Source organism: Dermochelys coriacea, chromosome 10 (assembly GCF_009764565.3).
Source record: "Dermochelys coriacea isolate rDerCor1 chromosome 10, rDerCor1.pri.v4, whole genome shotgun sequence".
Classification (NCBI taxonomy): Eukaryota; Metazoa; Chordata; order Testudines; family Dermochelyidae; genus Dermochelys; species Dermochelys coriacea.
The window spans coordinates 38,959,506-38,978,772 of NC_050077.1; the positions used below are offsets into that span (position 1 = coordinate 38,959,506).

A 19,267-nucleotide genomic window follows, 5' to 3' on the forward strand; every position below is an offset into this window, starting at 1 on the left:
ACCACCATTTATTATTTTCCCCCAAGCCAACCCCCAGGAACCTAGCAGAGTCTATCATAGTTTTCAGAGTAGCAGCTGTGTTAGTCTGTATCTGTAAAAAGAAAAGGAGTACTTGTGGCATCTTAGAGACTAACAAATTTATTAGAGCATAAGCTTTCGTGAGCTACAGCTCACTTCATCGGATGCATACAGTAGAAAATATAGTGGGGAGTTTTTATATACACAGAGAACATGAAACAATGGGTGTTACCATGCAGACTGTAACAAGAGTGATCAAGAAAGGTGAGATATTACCAGCAGGAGAGCGGGGGGTGGAGGGGGACCTTTTGTAGTGATAATCAAGGTGGGCCATTTCCAGCACTTTAGAAGAACAGTAGGAGGGGAAATATTCTGCTGCTCTCCTTTCTTCCTTGTGTCAGGATCCTGAACTCGACCATCTCATGGTCACTACCTCCCAAGTTCCCATCCACTTTTGCTTCCTCTACTAATTCTTCCCTGTTTGTGAGCAGCAGGTCAAGAAGAGGTATCAGGGTAATTGATATCAGGGTAATTGAAGTCTCCCATGAGAACCAGGGCCTGTGATCTAGTAACTTCCATTAGTTGCATGAAGAAAGCCTCGTCCACCTCATCCCCCTGGTCTGGTGGTTTATAGCAGACTCCCACCACGACAACACCCTTGTTGCTCACGCTTCTAAACTTAATCCAGAGACACTCAGTTTTTCTGCAGTTTCATACCAGAGCTCTGAGCAGTCATACTGCTCTCTTACATACAATGCAACTCCCCTACCTTTTCTGCCCTGCCTGTCCTTCCTGAACAGTTTATATCCATCCATGACAGTACTCCAGTCATGTGAGTTATCCCGCCAAGTCTCTGTTATTGCTATCACATCATAATTCCTTGACTGTGCCAGGACTTCCAGTTCTCCCTGCTTGTTTCCCAGGCTTCTTGCATTTGTGTATAGGCACTTGAAATAACTGACTTATCGTCCTCCTTTCTTAGTATGAGGCAGGAACCCTCCCTTTCGCGCTCTCCTGTTCCTGCTTCCTCCTGGTATCCCACTTACCTCAGGGCTCTCCTTCCCCCAATGAACCTAGTTTAAAGCCCTTCTCACTAGATTAGCCAGCCTGCTTGCAAAGATGCTCTTCCCTCTCTTCGATAGGTGGAACCCATCTCTGCCTAGCACTCCTCCTTCTAGGAACAGCATCCCATGGTCAAAGAATCCAAAGCCTTCTCTCCGACACCACTTGCGTAGCCATTCGTTGACTTCCACGATTCGACGGTCTCTACCTGGGCCTTTTCCTTCCATGGGGAGAATGGACGAGAACATCACTTGCGCCTCAAACTCCTTTATCCTTCTTCCCAGAGCCACGTAGTCTTCAGTGATCTGCTCAAGGTCATTCTTGGCAGTATCATTGGTGCCCACATGGAGAAGCAGGAAGGGGTAGCGATCCGAGGGCTTGATGAGTCTCGGCAGTCTCTCCGTCACATTGTGAATCCTAGCTCCTGGCAAGCAGCAGACTTCTCGGTTTTCCCAGTCGGGGTGGCAGATAGATGACTCAGTCCCCCTAAGGAGAGAGTCCCCAACCACCACCACCCGCCACCTCCTCTTGGGAGCGGTGGTCGTAGAACCCCCATCCCTAGGACAGTGCATTTTATGCCTTCCAATCGGCGGAGTCTCCTTCTGCTCCCTTCCTTCAGATGTATCATCTGGTCCACTCTCCATATTAGTACCTGTGGAGAGAACACGAAAACGGTTGCTTACCTGTATCTGCATTGCTGGTACATGGACGCTCCCCTTTCTTCTTCTGGAGGTCACATGCTGCCAAATTTCTTCACCGTCCTCCTGTCCCCGCTGTGCATCCTGCTCTGAATCTTCAGAACATTGTGCCCGTAGAAGCATATCCTGAGGTCTGTCCAGGAAATCTTCAGTTTCTCTTATGCAACGCAGGGTCAGTACTTGTTTCTCCAGACCTTGAACCTTCTCTTCCCATATGGAGACCAGCTTGCACTTCGTACAGACAAAGTCGCTTCTGTCCTGTGGAAGAAAGACAAACATAGCACATCCAGTGCAGGTCACAACAACTGAACACTTCCCATCCATATTACCTTCCTTCTACGAGCTTCCTTAGGAATTGTAGTAACTACTCAGAGAAGCCAGCAAGATGTAAGCCTCAGTGGGCTCTCCCCAGGCAAGCTCCCAGGCAAATTCCCTCTGTTAGCTCTGCTGTTCGCCGCTCAGCTGGTTTGCAGCTAACTGGCTTTTTATAATAAGCCCACTCAAGGGTCACCTGGAACAAAGCACTCCCAATTCACACTTTTCGAACAACCAGTCAATCACACGGTCAAATTGTCCCCACAACAGACACTCAGATACCCACCAACAGAACCTCCCTAATGCAGCCCTTAGCGTACCTCCTCTCAGACACATCCCAGGCAAACTCCCTCTGTTAGCCTCTCTGCTGTTCTTCGCTCAGCTGGTTCACAAGAGGGAAGCTTTCTTTAACAAAAACTCCTGGGGCTGTGTTTCCTATTTTTCCTATGGTTGCACAGTGGCTGATTAGGTAAATCCCAATTGTATTGTGATTTTTCAGGGCATACTGCAGACCTCATTGCTTCTCTCAGATGGGAATTGGTTACCAAATACAGAACGTAGATTTGCTTATGCTTATATCTTGTGGAGAGTGCGTTGCTTTAAAGGGACATTGTCAGGTTAAATAAATTTGTTTCCATGTCTTACTAGGAATCCTTTAGGTTACTAAAACTTCAGTTCTTTAAAAAAAATCTGATATATTCTTTGCTATTTATACTGGATTTTTGCTTTTTTTTCACATCTATTGGCTTGTGCAATGACATTGGACTAGTTAGTTTCATACTTCTTTTGGTCAGTTTCACTTTGGCACAGCACTTCCGTATTGGGGTTGCAAACCCAGCAGTGGAATGTTTCTTTTTAAATATGAGGTAAATATATTACGCTTGGTGTGAGATGTTCACAAAGTGCATTGGAGTAATGCCCAGTTTCACACATGACACTCCAGGTCATAACTTAGACATATCTTAGGAGGAACCAGGGATGGATCTTGCAGAAGTCAATAGGTCCTTGCTCTGCAAGTAGACCCATTGATTTCAGTGGAACTGTTCACAGAATCAGGCCCATGGTGGCTTGTTTGTACAGGTCACAGTGGGAAAGAGGCTTGGTAAATATATTCTATACTTTCATACTCTTTTATGTATAATGCTCCAAAGGGTGACTTGGAATCTGTCCAGCAACAGCTGCCGACATATTACTTTCTGATTTGTTTGATTTCTTCTTGTTTTCTAGAGTGAAATCTGAAGTGATCGTTGCCCGACGAGAACCCAAAGAAGAGGTGGAGGATGTAAGCAGCTATCTCTGTACAGAATTGGTATATTACATTATTAAAATGCCTGTGGGGGAGGGGGTTAATATTCTTGTTCTGTATTACTTTATCTGAATTGAAGCTCAAAGTCGCTGAGATACAGATCGCTCTGCCCTCGTTGATGGGGAGGGCAAAGCTGGCCAACCCTAGGTTCTTACTGATGAACATTGCCAGCCGTTGGGCTCCAACATATGATTTCCTCTGTATATGCCTGTTTATGTCAAATCATAGGCTGGCAGGGAGCATCACTTCTCAGTGACTAAGCACATCATGTCCTCAGGGTGCCTGCTGTTCAAAGAGGTAGTTTCAGAGTATATCAGTACTCTGTTCAGCATTGCTAGAACATTGTCCTCTTTAACGTATTCCTCCCGTAGCATCTAATTTTCCTTTTTATTCAAATTGCAATCAGTTTAACTGGACAATCTGTGCTGGAGTCCATTATGATCTTGCTTACACAGATGAGCTTGTTTGATTATGTTAGTTATGTTGTAGCCTGAAAGGATTTTATTCAGTGTGTCTTGCACTGACCTGAAAACTCTAGCCAGTTCCATAGCAATAACCATTTTAACTTAATGGCTTTACATTCTCCCAATTTTGAGACAGAAAACTTTTTTTACACTCTGTTTTTTCATAATGTTTTTGAACTATCTAGCACTGGCCACTGCCAGATGCAGGATGCCAGAGGAGGGGGACCAGCGATCTACTCCGTTCTGGCGAGTCTGATGGTTCTTGCTCATTTCTTTGGATATTTTTTGCTAAGGTTAAGAATTTCCTGTTTTTCAACCTAGCCCAGCTGTAGCCAAAAACCAGACAAACCAAGGAATGATAGAAATAACACCTGGAAATGTCACCTCTTATGTGACACGAAATCTGATCCACCTACGATCTCCATGCTAGCACAAAGAAAAGACGTTCTGTTCTTATTGGCTGAAATGTATTGGGCCAAATTAATCACTAGTGTAATTCCATTGATTTAACTGAAGTTACACCAGAGATGAATTTGGCCTATTGAAAGCTTTGAGTTTGTGGCAGGTTTGCAAATCACTCCTGTGAATGCTGGATGAAGGGTTCTTTTTTGAGCGGAACTGTGCCAATAGACCTGTGTTTAAAAAAAAAATGCAACTTCCACTAGATTTTTAAGAGTAATTTACTTTTCAGTTACATACTTCCTCTGTCTGCCACTCAGATGAGTTAATTTCAAGGAGAAGAAGGCAGTTTCTTTAGCTGGCTAGTTTCCACTAGCCCATTTTGGTATAGTGCTACACCATCCAAAAGAGCTACATTAGCCTTTTGGGCTGAAATGGGGATATCAACAATTATAGACAAAACCCAGTGCTGCTTCCTGGTAGCATGTTTCCAGCACATTTAAGGTTTCCTGTAGGCAGCCTTTTTCCCCAGCTGTGGGGGGGGGTCTTTGCTGCTTATCATGCATTGCTCTCATTTCTCTTCCCCTGAGGGGAGTGTCGCATGTAAAATCTTTCCCTTTTCTGGTCCATATGTAGATCCACCAGCTCACAACAGCCATACTCGCCTCTACTAAAGGAAAGCCTACTTATGTTCTCCTCCTCAGGGAATCAGACAGAAGGTTGTTAGCAGGGACCGGGGGCTTTGGCCATTTTATAAATGTGGACATTGAGATTCTTTTTTGAGTAGATGCAGATGAGTATTCCATTTAGGTATATGTACCAAGCAAGCTGAAGCTGGAGCTGGAGACCTTTGCCTAGCAGTACCCTTAGAGTCTCATGGTACCTCTCCTGGCTATATGAGGCAGTGCTGCCCTGACCCCCTTCAGTTCCTTCTCACCGCCTGCGTCTGAACTCAGAGCTCTGCTTGGTTGTAGACTCCCACCCTTGCATTTAATCTTAGCCTAGTTGATTGTATATAGTTAGTTAGTGGTAGTTAATAGTCAGTAGATAGCATCCCCTGGTAATGCGCTCACTGTGGTTTAAACATTGTTCTTCGTGTGGAGGGGCAATTTCCAACAGCGACCTCACGTGGTGCCTGCTTTGTCTCAGCAAGCCCCATTTTAAAGAGAGTAATTTGATTTGTAAATCATTCAAGAACTGGATTCAGGTGGCGCAGGACCTTTGCCTCAAGCAGCTCCTGCTTGAATAGACTATGTAGCCTGATCTGGTACCAAGGCCTCCTTGGACTGAAGATTACCCTTGGGCTCAGAGAGTACTGCTGCCTCTCCCAAGAGATGGAGGAGAATCCAGGATGTGACGGACTGTTTGCCGAGACTGATCAAGACCTTGGACCGCTACCCCTTCCTACTTCTCCACGTGGGCACCAGTGATACTGCCAAGAATGATCTTGAGCGGATCACTGCAGACTACGTGGCTCTGGGAAGAAGGGTAAAGGAAGTCGTGTTCTCGTCTATCCTCCCTGTTGAAGGAAAAGGCCCAGGTAGGGATCGTCGAATTGTGAAGGTGAATGCGTGGTTAAGCAGGTGGTGCTGGAGAGAGGGCTTTGGATTTTTCGACCATGGGATGTTGTTCTGGGAAGAAGGATTGCTAGGGAGAGATGGGATCCACCTAACGAAGAGAAGGAAGAGCATCTTCGCGGCAGGTTTGCTAACCTAGTGAGGAGGGCTTTAAACTAGGTTTGCCGGGGGATGATGACCTAAGACCAGAGGGAATGGAGGAGTGGGATACCAGGAGGAAACACAAGGAGGAGGGTACAGGACGGGAAGCCTCCTGATTCATACTGAGAAAGTAGGGCAATTGGCTAGTTTTCTTGGGTGCATGTACACAAACGCAAGAAGCCCGGAACGAAGCAGGAAGAATTGAAAGTCTTGGCACAATCAAGGAACTATGATGTGATTGGAATAACAGAGACTTTGTGGGGCAGTTCACATGACTGGAGTACTGTAATGAGTGGGTATAAACTGTTCAGGAAGGACAGGTATGGGAGGAAAGGTGGAGGAGATGCATTGTATGTAAGAGAGCAATATGATAGCTCAGAGCTCCAGTTTGAAACTGGAGAAAAGCCTGTTAGTCTTTGAGTTAAGTTTAGAGGCGAGAGCAACAAGGATGATGTCATGGTGGGCATGTGCTATAGACCACTGGATCAGAAGGATGAGGTAGACGAGGCTTTCTTCGTACAACTAACTGAAGTCTCCAGATCACAGGGTCTGGTTCTAATGGGGGACTTCAATCACCCTGACATCTGCTGTGAGAGCAATACAGCAGTGCACAGACAATCCAGGAAGTTTTCGGAGAGTGTTGGGGACGACTTCCTGGTACAAGTGCTGGAGGAACCAACTAGGGGCCATGCTCCTCCTAACCTGCTGCTTATAAACAGGGAAGAATTGGTAGGGGAAGTAGGAGTGGGTGGCAACCTAGGCAGCAGTGACCATGAGATTATTGTGTGACAGGGTCAGGCCAGATGGCTACAGGAGAGTGATAGAAAGTATATATATAAGCCCCAGATTAAGCAGGTCCCTTTTCCCTGAGTAAAATAATGGGCTGTTCCAGAACAATCAGGAAGTCGCTGGAACCAATTAAGGCAGGATAATTAGGACACCTGGAGACAATTAAGAAGCTATGAGAATCAATTAGGACAGGCAGGCTAATCAGGGCACCTGGTTTAAAAAGGACCTCACTTCAGTTAGTGAGATGCGTGCAAGGAGCTGGGAGCAAGAGGCACAAGAAGCTGAGAGGTGCATAGTCATACTGCTGGAGGACTGCGAAGTACAAGCGTTACCAGACATCAGGAGGAAGGTCCTGTGGTGTGGATAAAGAAGGTGTTGGGAGGAGGCCATGGGGAAGTAGCTCAGGGAGTTGTAGCTGTCACACAAGTGTTACACGAAACACTGTAGACAGCTGTGATCCACAGGGCCCTGGGCTGGAACCCAGAGTAAAGGGCGAGCCCAGGTTCTCCCCATTCCCCTCAACTCCCTATTTGTGACAAGAGAAGGTGACCTGGACTGTGGGTCCCACAGAGGGGAAGGTCCCTGGCCTATCCCCACCAACCCACTAGGTGGGACAGCAGAGACTGCAGGGATTGTTCTCCTCCCTTTGCCCATGCTGGCCAGTGATGAGGTTAGCTGAATGAATGGCAGGTTTGAGCCACTAGCAAAAGTGGCCAAACTGAGGGCTGCCATAAATCTCTGAGGCGAGCAAATCCGCCAATAAGCGCAGGACCCACCAAGGCAGAGGAGGAAGGAACTTTGTCACAGTTGAGTTCAGCATCCTGACAAAAGGAAGAAAGGAGATTATCAAAATACGGACCCTGGACTTCAGAAAAGCAGACTTTGACTCTCTCAGGGAACTAATGGGCAGGATCTCCTTCGAGACTAATATGAGGGGGCAAGGAGTCCAGGAGAGCTGGCTGTATTTAAAAGCAGCCTTATTGAGGGCACAGGAACAAACCATCCCGAAGTGCAGAAAGAATAGCAAACATGGCAGGCAACCAGCTTGGCTTAACAGTGAAATCTTCGAGGAGCTTAAACTCAAAAAGAAAGCTCACAAGAAGTGGAAATTTGGACAGATGACTAGGGAGGAGTATAAAAATATTGCTAGAGCATGCAGGGATGTAATCAGGAAGGCCAATGCACAACTGGAGTTGCAGCCAGCAAGGGATGTAAAGGGTAACAAGAAGGGTTTCTACAGGTATGTTAGTAACAAGAAGGTGGTCAGGGAAAGTGTGGGACCCTCACTGAATGAGGGAGGCAACCTAGTGACAGACGATGTGGAAAAAGCTGAAGCAGTCAGTGCTTTTTTTGCCTCGGTTTTCACAGACAAGGGCAGCTCCCAGACTACTGCACTGGGCAACACAGCATGGGGAGTAGGTGAGCAGCCCTCAGTGGTGAAAGAACAGGCTAAGGACTATTTAGAAAAGCTGGATGCACAAGTCCATGGGTCCAGATCTAATGCATCCAAGGGTGCTGAGAGAGTTGGCTGATGTGATTGTAGAGCCACTGGCCAGTATCTTTGAAAACTTTTGGCAATCGGGGGAGGTCCTCGATAACTGGAAAAAGGCAAACATAGTGCCCATCTTTAAAAAAAGGGAAGAAGGAGAAGCCAGGGAACTACAGCCTCACCTCAGTCCCTAGAAAAATCATGGAGCAGGTCCTCAAGGAATCCATTTTGAAGCACTTGGAAGAGAGGAAGGTGATCAGCAACAGTCAGTATGGATTCACCAAGGGCAAGTCATGGCTGACCAACCTGATTGCTTTCTATGATGAGATAACTGGCTCTGTGGATACGGGGATGCGATATATCTTGACTTCAGCAAAGCTTTTGATACGTCTCCCACAGTAGTCTTGCCAATAAGTTAGAAAAAGTATAGATTGGATAAATGGATGATAAGATGGATAGAAAGCTGGCTAGATTGTCTGGCTCAATAGGTACGGATCAATGGCTCGATGTCTAGTCAGCAGCCGGTATCAAGTGGAGTGCCCCAGGGGTGGGTTCTGGGGCCGATTTTGTTCAACGTCTTTATTAATAATCTGGATGATGGGATTAATTGCACCCTCAGGAAGTTCACAGATGACACTAAGCTGGAGGGAGAGGTAGATACGCTGGAGAGTAGGGATAGGGTCCAGAGTGACCTAGACAAATTAGAGGATTGGGCCAAAAGAAATCTGATGAGGTTCAAAAAGAAGAAGTGCAGAGTTCTGCATTTAGGAAGAAAGAATCCCATGCACCGCCACAGGCTGAGGACTGACTAGCTAAGCAGCAGTTCTGCAGAAAAAGACCTGGGGATTACAGTGGACAAGAAGCTGGATATGAGTCAGCAGTGTGCTCTTGTTGCCAAGAAGGCCAATGGCATAGTGGGCTGTATTAGTAGGAGCATTGCCAGCTGATTGAGGGAAGTGATTATTCTCCTCTATTTGGCACTGGTGAGGCCACACCTGGAGTATTGCGTCCAGTTTTGGTTTCCCCCCGCCCACTACAGAAGGGATGTGGACAAATTGTAGAGAGTCCAGTGGAGGGCAATGAAAATGACTTATGAGGGGAGGCTGAGGGAACTGGGCTTATATAGTCTGCAGAAGAGAGGAGTGAGGGAGGATTCGATAGCAGCTTTCAATTACCTGAAGGGGGGTTCGAAAGAGGATAGAGCTAGGCTGTTTTCAGTGGTGGCAGATGACAGAACAAGAAGCAATGGTCTCAAGTTGCTGTGGGGGAGGTCAAGGTTGGATATTCGGAAACACTATTTCACTAGGAGGGTGGTGAAGCACCGGAATGGGTTACCTAGGGAGGTGGTGGAATCTCCATCCTTAGAGGTTTTTAAAGCCTGGCTTGACAAAGCCTTGGCTGGGATGATTTAGTTGGTGTTGGTCCTGCTTTGAGCAGGGGATTGGACTAGATGACCTCCTGAGGTCTCTTCCAACCCTAATATTCTATGATTTTGTGATTCTCTGTGATCAGTGCTAAGGAAGAGGTCTCGTAAGACCAATCAGAACTGCTCCAGGTCGTGGGGTGACTCCTCTGCCTCCTCAGGGAAAGCTGGCTCCGGCGCACGGGATGGTGCGAGTACCTCTGACCCTTTCCCGGTTCCAATTGGGAAGGGCAGAAACCCGATACCATTGACTCTGGTTCCAGCCTCTGGGTGTCTGTTTAGTCTGGTGTCAATGAGGGCGATGCTGGTACCAATTAACCACTGTGTCAACGAATCAGGCTGCAGGAGATCTGCTCTGCCTTTCCATTTTGTCCTCACTGTTGATCCAGGACTTTCTGAGGCTCCCTCCTTCAGCAGCCCCTCTAGTGGAGTATGCCGCCGAACCTTCGTGCCCCTCGGGACCACATCTAGATGCTCCCCTCCCCATAATGGGCATGGAGCTGGTACCAGAATCAGTGCAGGGGATGTCGGCGCTGGGACCCTCTTCGGCTCCACTGCACTTGATGCTGCAAGTGCACCCATGGCACCTCTCACTGCCTTCAACATTCGAGCACTCCGATACTGCTGTTTGTGCTGGGACCAACAGTGCCTGTGGCACCGGCATGCTACATATTAACAGTACTGCCTTCATCGGAGGTGTTGATTCCCGCCTTGTTTTGGGCAATGGATGAATTGGACTAGCTGTTGGCTTCATTGGGCATTACTCCGCCCATGTCACTGAGATCCTAGGCTCTGATTCAGAGTCGGAGTCATCATCCTCCTGCTCTGCATCACGTAATGAATTCCAGGGGCCACCGATGGACCAGTGTGGCTTCCAGGATTGGCGTGTGTCCTATGGCCGGGATGGAGGTCCCTTACCTGGCTCCTACTGGCTTCCAATGCCCTATCCATATCAGTGGCCTTGGACTCAGTGGGACACTCCTCATTCATGGAGATCCTGCTCTTTGTCACGTTCAAAGCCAAAGTCACCTGCTAGGTCGATGGTGGTGGCCTTGGATGAGCCACAGGCCCAGGCAGCAGTGGTCTTCCTCCCTGCGGAGCTACCAGAGACCTCCATCCCGGGTACATCTTCCTGGGAGCAAGAGCTGGTTCTGGCTCAGCTAAGACCTTTGTCCTCGTTGCCAGATGATGCTGTGCTGCCGGGTTCATCCTCCCTTTCTATTCTGGAGGACTGGAAGGTGTACCAGGACCTTTTACTCTGTGTAGCCACACCCCTGGGCATCCAGGTGGAGTTTCTCCAAGAGAACACACACAATCTGGTGGACATTTTAAGCCTGCCATCCCCAGGAGAGTGGCACTCCCGATCAATGATGTGCTCCTTGAGCTGAGGAGAGCCCTGTGGAGTATACCGGCATTGGTACTGCTGGTGGCTAAGTGCATGGAAAAGCACTACTTGGTTCCCATGCAGGGATTTGAGGAGTTTTATTGCCACACAGCCCCAAATTCCCTGGTCATAATGGTGGTAAACGACAGGGCTCAGCAGGGTAGGTTCAAGTTTACCCCCAAGGACAGAGACTCCAAGCTGTGGATTTTCTGGGCAGGAAGATCCATACCTTGTTGTTCCTACAGATGAGGATCGCCCATCAACAGGTTTTGCTAGGCAAGTCTGATTTTGTCAATTGGTCAGCCATGGCTAAATTCGAGGACTAGTTGCCTGAGGCCTCATGTGAGAAGTTCCGGGCATTCATTGTGGAAGGCTGTTTGGTGGCCAGAATGTTCCTGCAGTCTGCCCCTGATGATGCAGACACCTCAGGCAAGATCATGGCCTCAGCAGTAACTATGAGAGAAGACTTCCTGGCTGCAAAACTCTGGGACCGCTCTGGGGACCACTCTGAACATCCAGCAAGCCATTGAGGACTTATCGTTTGACCGCCACATCTTGTTCTTGGACAAGACGGATGACACTTTGCACTCCTTCAAGGATTCCATGGCTGCTTTGAGATCCTTGGGAGTGTACATGCTCTCTGCACAAAGATGCCACTATGGGGTGCAGCAGCAGCAACAGTATTGTCCACAGCGCTCCTTTCCCTCTGAAATAGCAGGACTACCCTAGAAAGAGGGATAGAGCCCACAAAAGGAAGCAGTTGGGCTCAGGCTTCAGACAGTCCACATGTCCTCCCTCAGTGCAGGCTTTTGACTCTGTAGTCCAGAGCATTGGTCCAGTGACTACCCCACCCTTTCCATCCCCTTTTACAATGCTTGGGACTTGATTACCTCCAGCAGCTGGGTCCTAGACAGTATCAGATCAGGTTACGCAATCCAGTTCACCTCCATGCTCCCTTCCCACATCCCTTCTGTCCTCTGCAGGGACCTCTCTCACCTCCTCATGAAACAGGTCAGCTCTCTGTTGAAGACTGGAGTGGTGGTGGAGGTTCTTCCGGAACACCGGGGGCACAGTTTTTACTTCCAGTACTTCCTGATACTGAAATTCAAGAGCAGGATTCTCAACCTTTGTGGCCTCAACAAATTCATCAAGTACGTGAGATTTTGTAGGGTCATTCTATTGGCTATCCTCCTGCACTGTCTCAGAACAACTGGTTCACTGCTCTGGACCTTCAGGGCACTTACTTTCATGTGGGAATTCTACTGAACCACAGGAAGTTTCTGTGTTTTGTGATAGGAGAATGCCACTTTCACTATACGGTTCTCCCATTCAGGCTCTCTTCTGGCCCCCGAGTCTTTACCAAATGCATGGTGTTGGTCATGGCATATCTCAGGAGGAAGGGAGTTATCATACCTTGATGACTGGTTGCTGAAGAGAAGCTCCAGAGAGGAGGTTCTTGCCCACATTGACACCACGTTGGGTTTGCTCAACCATCTGGGACTCATTTTAAAACACTGCAAAGTCAATCTTGGCTCCCACTCAAAAAATCGAGTTCATCAGGGCCCTGTTAGATTCCAGGAGGATGAGGGCATTCTTGCCAACCGAGGCAATTCAACGGCTCTGCCTCACTGTGCAATCTCAGCCTTCCATGATAGTCCATGTATGTATGAGCCTGTTGGGCCACATGTCCGCTTGCATGCAAGTGGTCCAGTTCACCAGGTTGTGCCTTTGCCTTCTTCGGATGTGGCTCAGGATTGTCTGCTGTCCTGCCTTGCATGCTCTAGACAGTTTGCTTCACCTTCCTCCACCAGTCCTGGATTTCTTGCACTGGTGGAAGTATCCTTGCAATGTGTGCCAAGGAGTCTCCTTCATGAGGCCCTCCCCGACCAAGTCTGTTGTTACCAATACTTCCCTTCTGGGTTGGGGGACATATCTGGACTCATTGAGGGTGTAGGGCCTGTGGTTGGAACAGGAAATCTCACTCCGTATCAATATGTTGGAACTTTGCGCCATCCACAATACATGTTGTACCTTCTGAGACCACATCAGACACACACTGAATCATAGAATCATAGAATATCAGGGTTGGAAGGGACCCCAGAAGGTCATCTAGTCCAACCCCCTGCTCAAAGCAGGACCAAGTCCCAGTTAAATCATCCCAGCCAGGGCTTTGTCAAGCCTGACCTTAAAAACCTCTAAGGAAGGAGATTCTACCACCTCCCTAGGTAACGCATTCCAGTGTTTCACCACCCTCTTAGTGAAAAAGTTTTTCCTAATATCCAATCTAAACCTCCCCCATTGCAACTTGAGACCATTACTCCTCGTTCTGTCATCTGCTACCATTGAGAACAGTCTAGAGCCATCCTCTTTGAAACCCCCTTTCAGGTAGTTGAAAGCAGCTATCAAATCCCCCCTCATTCTTCTCTTCTGCAGACTAAACAATCCCAGCTCCCTCAGCCTCTCCTCATAAGTCATGTGCTCTAGACCCCTAATCATTTTCGTTGCCCTTCGTTGTACTCTTTCCAATTTATCCACATCCTTCCTGTAGTGTGGGGCCCAAAACTGGACACAGTACTCCAGATGAGGCCTCACCAGTGTCGAATAGAGGGGAACGATCACGTCCCTCGATCTGCTCGCTATGCCCCTACTTATACATCCCAAAATGCCATTGGCCTTCTTGGCAACAAGGGCACACTGCTGACTCATATCCAGCTTCTCGTCCACTGTCACCCCTAGGTCCTTTTCCGCAGAACTGCTGCCGAGCCATTCGGTCCCTAGTCTGTAGCAGTGCATTGGATTCTTCCATTCTAAGTGCAGGACCCTGCACTTATCCTTATTGAACCTCATTAGATTTCTTTTGGCCCAATCCTCCAATTTGTCTAGGTCGTTCTGTATCCTATCCCTCCCCTCCAGCGTATCTACCACTCCTCCCAGTTTAGTATCATCCGCAAATTTGCTGAGAGTGCAATCCACACCATCCTCCAGATCATTTATGAAGATATTGAACAAAACGGGCCCCAGGACCGACCCCTGGGGCACTCCACTTGACACCGGCTGCCAACTAGACATGGAGCCATTGATCACTAACATGGAGCCATTGATCACTGGTTCACATATTCCCTGACAATACCACCGCAATGTACTATGTGAACAAGCGAGGGGTGGGAGGTGCATATTCCAGGTTACTCTGCCTGGAGGCGATCAACCTGTGGCAATTTTGCATTGAAGGAGACATCACTGCAGTAGCAACCCATTTGTCAGGGGAGCATAATCATCTTAATGGACCATCTCAGCTGGGTTTTCTCCCTGAGCCATGAGTGGTCTCTGAAGGAGAGTGGTCTCTGGGCTGTCTTTGCAACATGGGGTATCCTCAGGATCAACCGCTTTTGACGAGGAAATACAGGAAGTGTTGGCTATTCTGCTCTCGACAGGGCCTCCACCCAGGCTCCTTCCAACATTTTCCACTGCAGCTGGTGATTGACTCTTCTGTATGCTTTCCACCTATTCCGGTCATTCTTCAAGCTCATCCTCATGCTCAAAGCACAAACAACATCAATAGTGTTCCTCGGTGACATTTCCATACTGGACATTTGCAGGGCCACCATGTGGTCATCCATACTTGTATTTATGGACCACTGTGCTATTACCTCATCTTCCAGAGCAAGCACAGGCCTCAGAAGAGCGATCCTGTGATCTTTATTTCAGTAGACTCGGAGCCCGGCTCCAGATTGGGGTACTGCTTGTGAGTCACCTAAGCAGAATACATGTCTGCATCTAGTCGAAGAAGAAATGGTTACTTACTGTAATTGTGGTGCTTCAAGGTGTGATGCAGTCGTGTATTCCATGACCCACCCTCCGTCCCCTCTGCATCGGAGTCTCCTCTCCTGGGATTTCAGTGCGAAGGAATTGAGGGAGGTCAGGGCAGGAGCCACAGCCATGAGCGCCACTCCTCTACGGGTACTGCTAGGCAAAAGGCTCTGGCTTTGGTGTGCTGGGTGTAAGTGGAATACACGTCTGCATCACATCTTGAAGAACCAGTTACAGTCAGTAACCTTTTCTTATTGGGAGTTGGCAGAGAGGAACTAACCAGCTTGAGCCCTGCGCTTGTGACTTGCTGGATATCTTACCTGAACAATCTCCATATGGCAGGAAATTCTCCTGAGCCACACAGAAATTCTCTTGTCTTTCAAATGTCAGTAATTGCATGCGCCTCGCATTTCCAGTGACTCATTTTTTCGAACTTCACAGGTAACCACTAAGAACATTGGAATTTTAGATTTTGAGGGTTGAACCACTTAGTTTATTTCAGTCTGTAAAAGCCTAGTGCTGGGGAGCTCTTTGAGTGCAGGGATTATGTGCCCATGTTTCTCCCAGGTCTGTGTCTAGTGAATCATAAGCAACATTCTATCCTCCCCTTACAAATGGCTTTTCCTTCCTGGTCCTGGTAGCTGAGTACACCTTCTAACCCAAAATGCTTGTTGTGCCCCATCCTAACCTTTAGCCTTTAGCACTGGTTAGCTGGGGAATTACTGCACATGGGAATTTTGACCATGTCCTTTTCCCCATGCTGCACAGGGGTTAGTGGGAGGAAGTGCCTCCTTGGCATCCTCCCCAGAGAATCAGCCAGACTCAGAGAGAGAGCAGGTGAGTGCAGTCATGCCAGGTGACTAGGGAAAGCGTTTTCCTTGGTGATCTGTAGCAGCAGTTCCCCCTACCCCACCATTTTCTCTTCTTATTGAAAGTGAGCAGGATGCCTCCCATCTCTTCCCCCTCCATTATGAACAAATGCTGTTACATGGTGCTCCCTGCTTTTTGTCCCCAAACTGCTGCTGGAGCCATTTGGCTACAGGTAGAGCCTCAAGTGGGAGGGGAAACATTACACAAGATAGGCAGACAATTATAAAAAAGAAAAGGAGTACTTGTGGCACCTTAGAGACTAACAAATTTATTTGAGCATAAGCTTTCGTGAGCTTCATCGGATGAAGTGAGCTGTAGCTCACAAAAGCTTATGCTCAAATAAATTTGTTAGTCTCTAAGGTGCCACAAGTACTCCTTTTCTTTTTTGCGAATACAGACTAACGTGGCTGCTACTGTGAAACCTGTTATTAGCAGACAATTATGTCTTTCATTTCCTGACTTCCTCTTTACTAACCTCAACCCCTTTCCATTTCTTGTTGGCTGAAGCAGTGCTCCTCCCCCCTGCAGGACAACATTCCCATAGCACAGCGCCGCCGCTTTACCCGTGTAGAGATGGCCCGTGTCCTGATGGAGCGCAACCAGTACAAAGAGAGGCTAATGGAGCTACAGGAAGCTGTCAGGTGGACAGAGATGATCAGGTGAGGCTGGGAGTTCCTGGACAATAGGGTTGGGGTACAATCTGGTCACGCGTTTGGCCTGTAGGTCGGACCTTACAATTTGTGGGGCCCAAATAAAGAAATTAGGTTGTGAATTGCCGAAGGTTCTCAGAACATAGCGAGGTCTCTGATGCTTAAAACCTGTTCTTTTGGTTCCTGTAGCTGGGGCTGGGAATGAGTGTGTGAGTTGTCAAAGATACATGGAGGCCCTGAGTGGTTTTGTTTAGGGTTGGTCCTGCTGGCTAAGGTGAATCTTGCAGAGTTCCCTGTATGTGCCTTATAACATGGGAAATGAGGAGTGAAGATGGCCCCTAATTTAATGGTTTCAGAGTATCAGCCGTGTTAGTCTCTATCAGCAAAAAGAACAGGAGTACTGTGGCATCTTAGAGACTAACACATTTATTTGAGCATAAGCTTTCATGGGCTATAGCTGACTTCATCGGATGCATATAATGGAAAATACAGCAGAACGATTTTATATACACAGGGAACATGAAACAGTGGGTGTTACCATACACACTATAACAAGAGTGATCAGTTAAGGTGAGCTATTACCAGCAGAAGAGAAAGAAAAACCTTTTGTAGTGATGATCAAGATGGGACATTTCCAGCAGTTGACAAGAACATGTGAGGAACAGTGGGGGGGGGGGGAATAAACATGGGGAAATAGTTTTACTTTGTGTAATGACTCATCCATTCCCAGTCTTTATTCAAGCCTAATGTAATGGTGTCCAGTTTACAAATTAATTCCAATTCAGCAGTCTCTCGTTGGAGTCTGTTTTTGAAGTTTTTTTGTTGTAATATTGCAACTTCTAGGTCTGTAATTGAGTGACCAGAGAGATTGAAGTGTTCTCTGACTGGTTTTTGAATGTTACAATTCTTGACGTCTGATTTGTGTCCATTTATTCTTTTACGTAGAGACTGTCCGGTTTGGCCAATGTACATGACAGAGGGGCATTGCTGGCACATGATGACATATATCACATTGGTACATGCGCAGGTGAACGAGCCTCTGATAGTGTGGCTGATGTGATTAGGCCCTGTGATGGTGTCCCCTGAATAAATATGTGGACACAGTTGGCAACGGGCTTTTTTGCAAGGATAGGTTCATGGGTTAGTGTTTTTGTTGTGTGGTGTGTGGTTGCTGGTGAGTATTTGCTTCAGGTTGGGGGGCTCTCTGTAAGCAAGGACTGGCCTGTCTCCAAAGATCTGTGAGAGTGATGGGTCGTCCTTCAGGATAGGTTGCAGATCCTTGATGATGCACTGGAGATGTTTTAGTTGGGGGCTGAAGGTGACGGCTAGTGGTGTTCTTTTACTTTCTTTGTTGGGCTGTCTCGTAGTAGGTGACTTCTGGGTACTCTTCCGGCTCTATCAATCTGTTTCTTCACTTTAGCAGGTGGGTATTGTAGTTGTAAGAATGCTTGATAGAGATCTTGTAGGTGTTTGTCTCTGTCTACATGCCTCCAGCTTTCATCCAGACCACACTACACAATCCATTGTCTACAGCCAAGCTCTATGATACAACCGCATTTGCTCCGACCCCTCACAGAGACGAACACCTACAAGATCTCTATCAAGCGTTCTTACAACTACAGTACCCACCTGCTGAAGTGAAGAAACAGATTGAAAGAGCCAGAAGAGTACCCAGAAGTCACCTAGTATGGGACAGGCCCAACAGAACGCCACTAGCCATCACCTTCAGCCCCCAACTAAAACCTCTCCAGCTCATCATCAAGGATCTACAACTTATCCTGAAGGATGACCCATCACTCTCACAAATCTCGTGAGACAGGCCAGTCCTTGCTTACAGAGAGCCCCCCAACCTGAAGCAAATACTCACCAGCAACCACACACCACACAACAAAAACACTAACCCAGGAACCTATCCTTGCAACAAAGCCCGTTGCCAACTGTATCCACATATCTATTTAGGGGACACCATCACAGGGCCTAATCACATCAGCCACACTATCAGAGGCTCGTTCAGCTGCGCATCTACCAATGTGATATATACCATCATGTGCCAGCAGTGCCCCTCTGCCATGTACATTGGCCAAACCGGACAGTCTCCATGTAAAAGAATAAATGGACACAAATCAGATGTCAAGAATTATAACATTCAAAAACCAGTCGGAGAACACTTCAATCTCTCTGGTCACTCAATTACAGACCTAGAAGTTGCAATATTACAACAAAAAAACTTCAAAAACAGACTCCAACGAGAGACTGCTGAATTGGAATTAATTTGTAAACTGGACACCATTACATTAGGCTTGAATATAGATTGGGAGTGTATGTGTCATTACACAAAGTAAAACTGCCCCCCCCCCCCCCCCCCCGTTCCTCGCATGTTCTTGTCAACTGCTGGAAATGGCCCATCTTGATTATCACTACAAAAGGGTTTTTTTTTTCCTCTCCTGCTGGTAATAACTCATCTTAACTGATCACTGTTGTTATAGTGTGTATGGTAACACCCATTGTTTCATGTTCTCTGTGTATATAAAATTGTCCTACTGTATTTTCCACTGCATGCATCCGATGAAGTGGGCTGTAGCCCACGAAAGCTTATGCTCAAATAAATTTGTTAGTCTCTACAGTGCCACAAGTACTCCTGTTCTTTTTTCCCTAATCTAATGAATCTCTGTGATTGCAGCGAAAAATGAAAAATAATATCTGAGCCCCCAGTTACCAGGGGCTGACTGTGGCCCTGGTAATGATTTGAGCTGATACCACTTTAAATTGACAGCATTTGTTTCCACATCATACACGCATAGAGACACAATCTACTCCAGCCTCCTTTCATTACTCAAGATGGCTGTACCTCAACTCCTTTTGTTCATGTCATCCT

General features: G+C 47.3%; 1 protein-coding gene across 47 annotated transcripts in view; it reads left to right on the forward strand.

Moving 5' to 3' along the window:
- The window catches only part of MAPK8IP3 (mitogen-activated protein kinase 8 interacting protein 3), a 150,806-nt gene that overhangs the window by 97,266 nt on the left and 34,273 nt on the right, over positions 1-19,267 (forward strand). For 20 of the 47 annotated variants that reach the window (XM_043494376.1, XM_043494349.1, XM_043494355.1 and 17 more), the window contains 2 exons: positions 3,321-3,402; positions 16,250-16,401. In XM_043494376.1, the coding sequence (XP_043350311.1) occupies positions 3,321-3,402; positions 16,250-16,401 (234 nt within the window). The remainder of the gene's footprint in view (positions 1-3,320; positions 3,403-16,249; positions 16,402-19,267) is intronic. The other 27 variants (XM_043494350.1, XM_043494374.1, XM_043494361.1 and 24 more) reach the window with 5 other exon arrangements.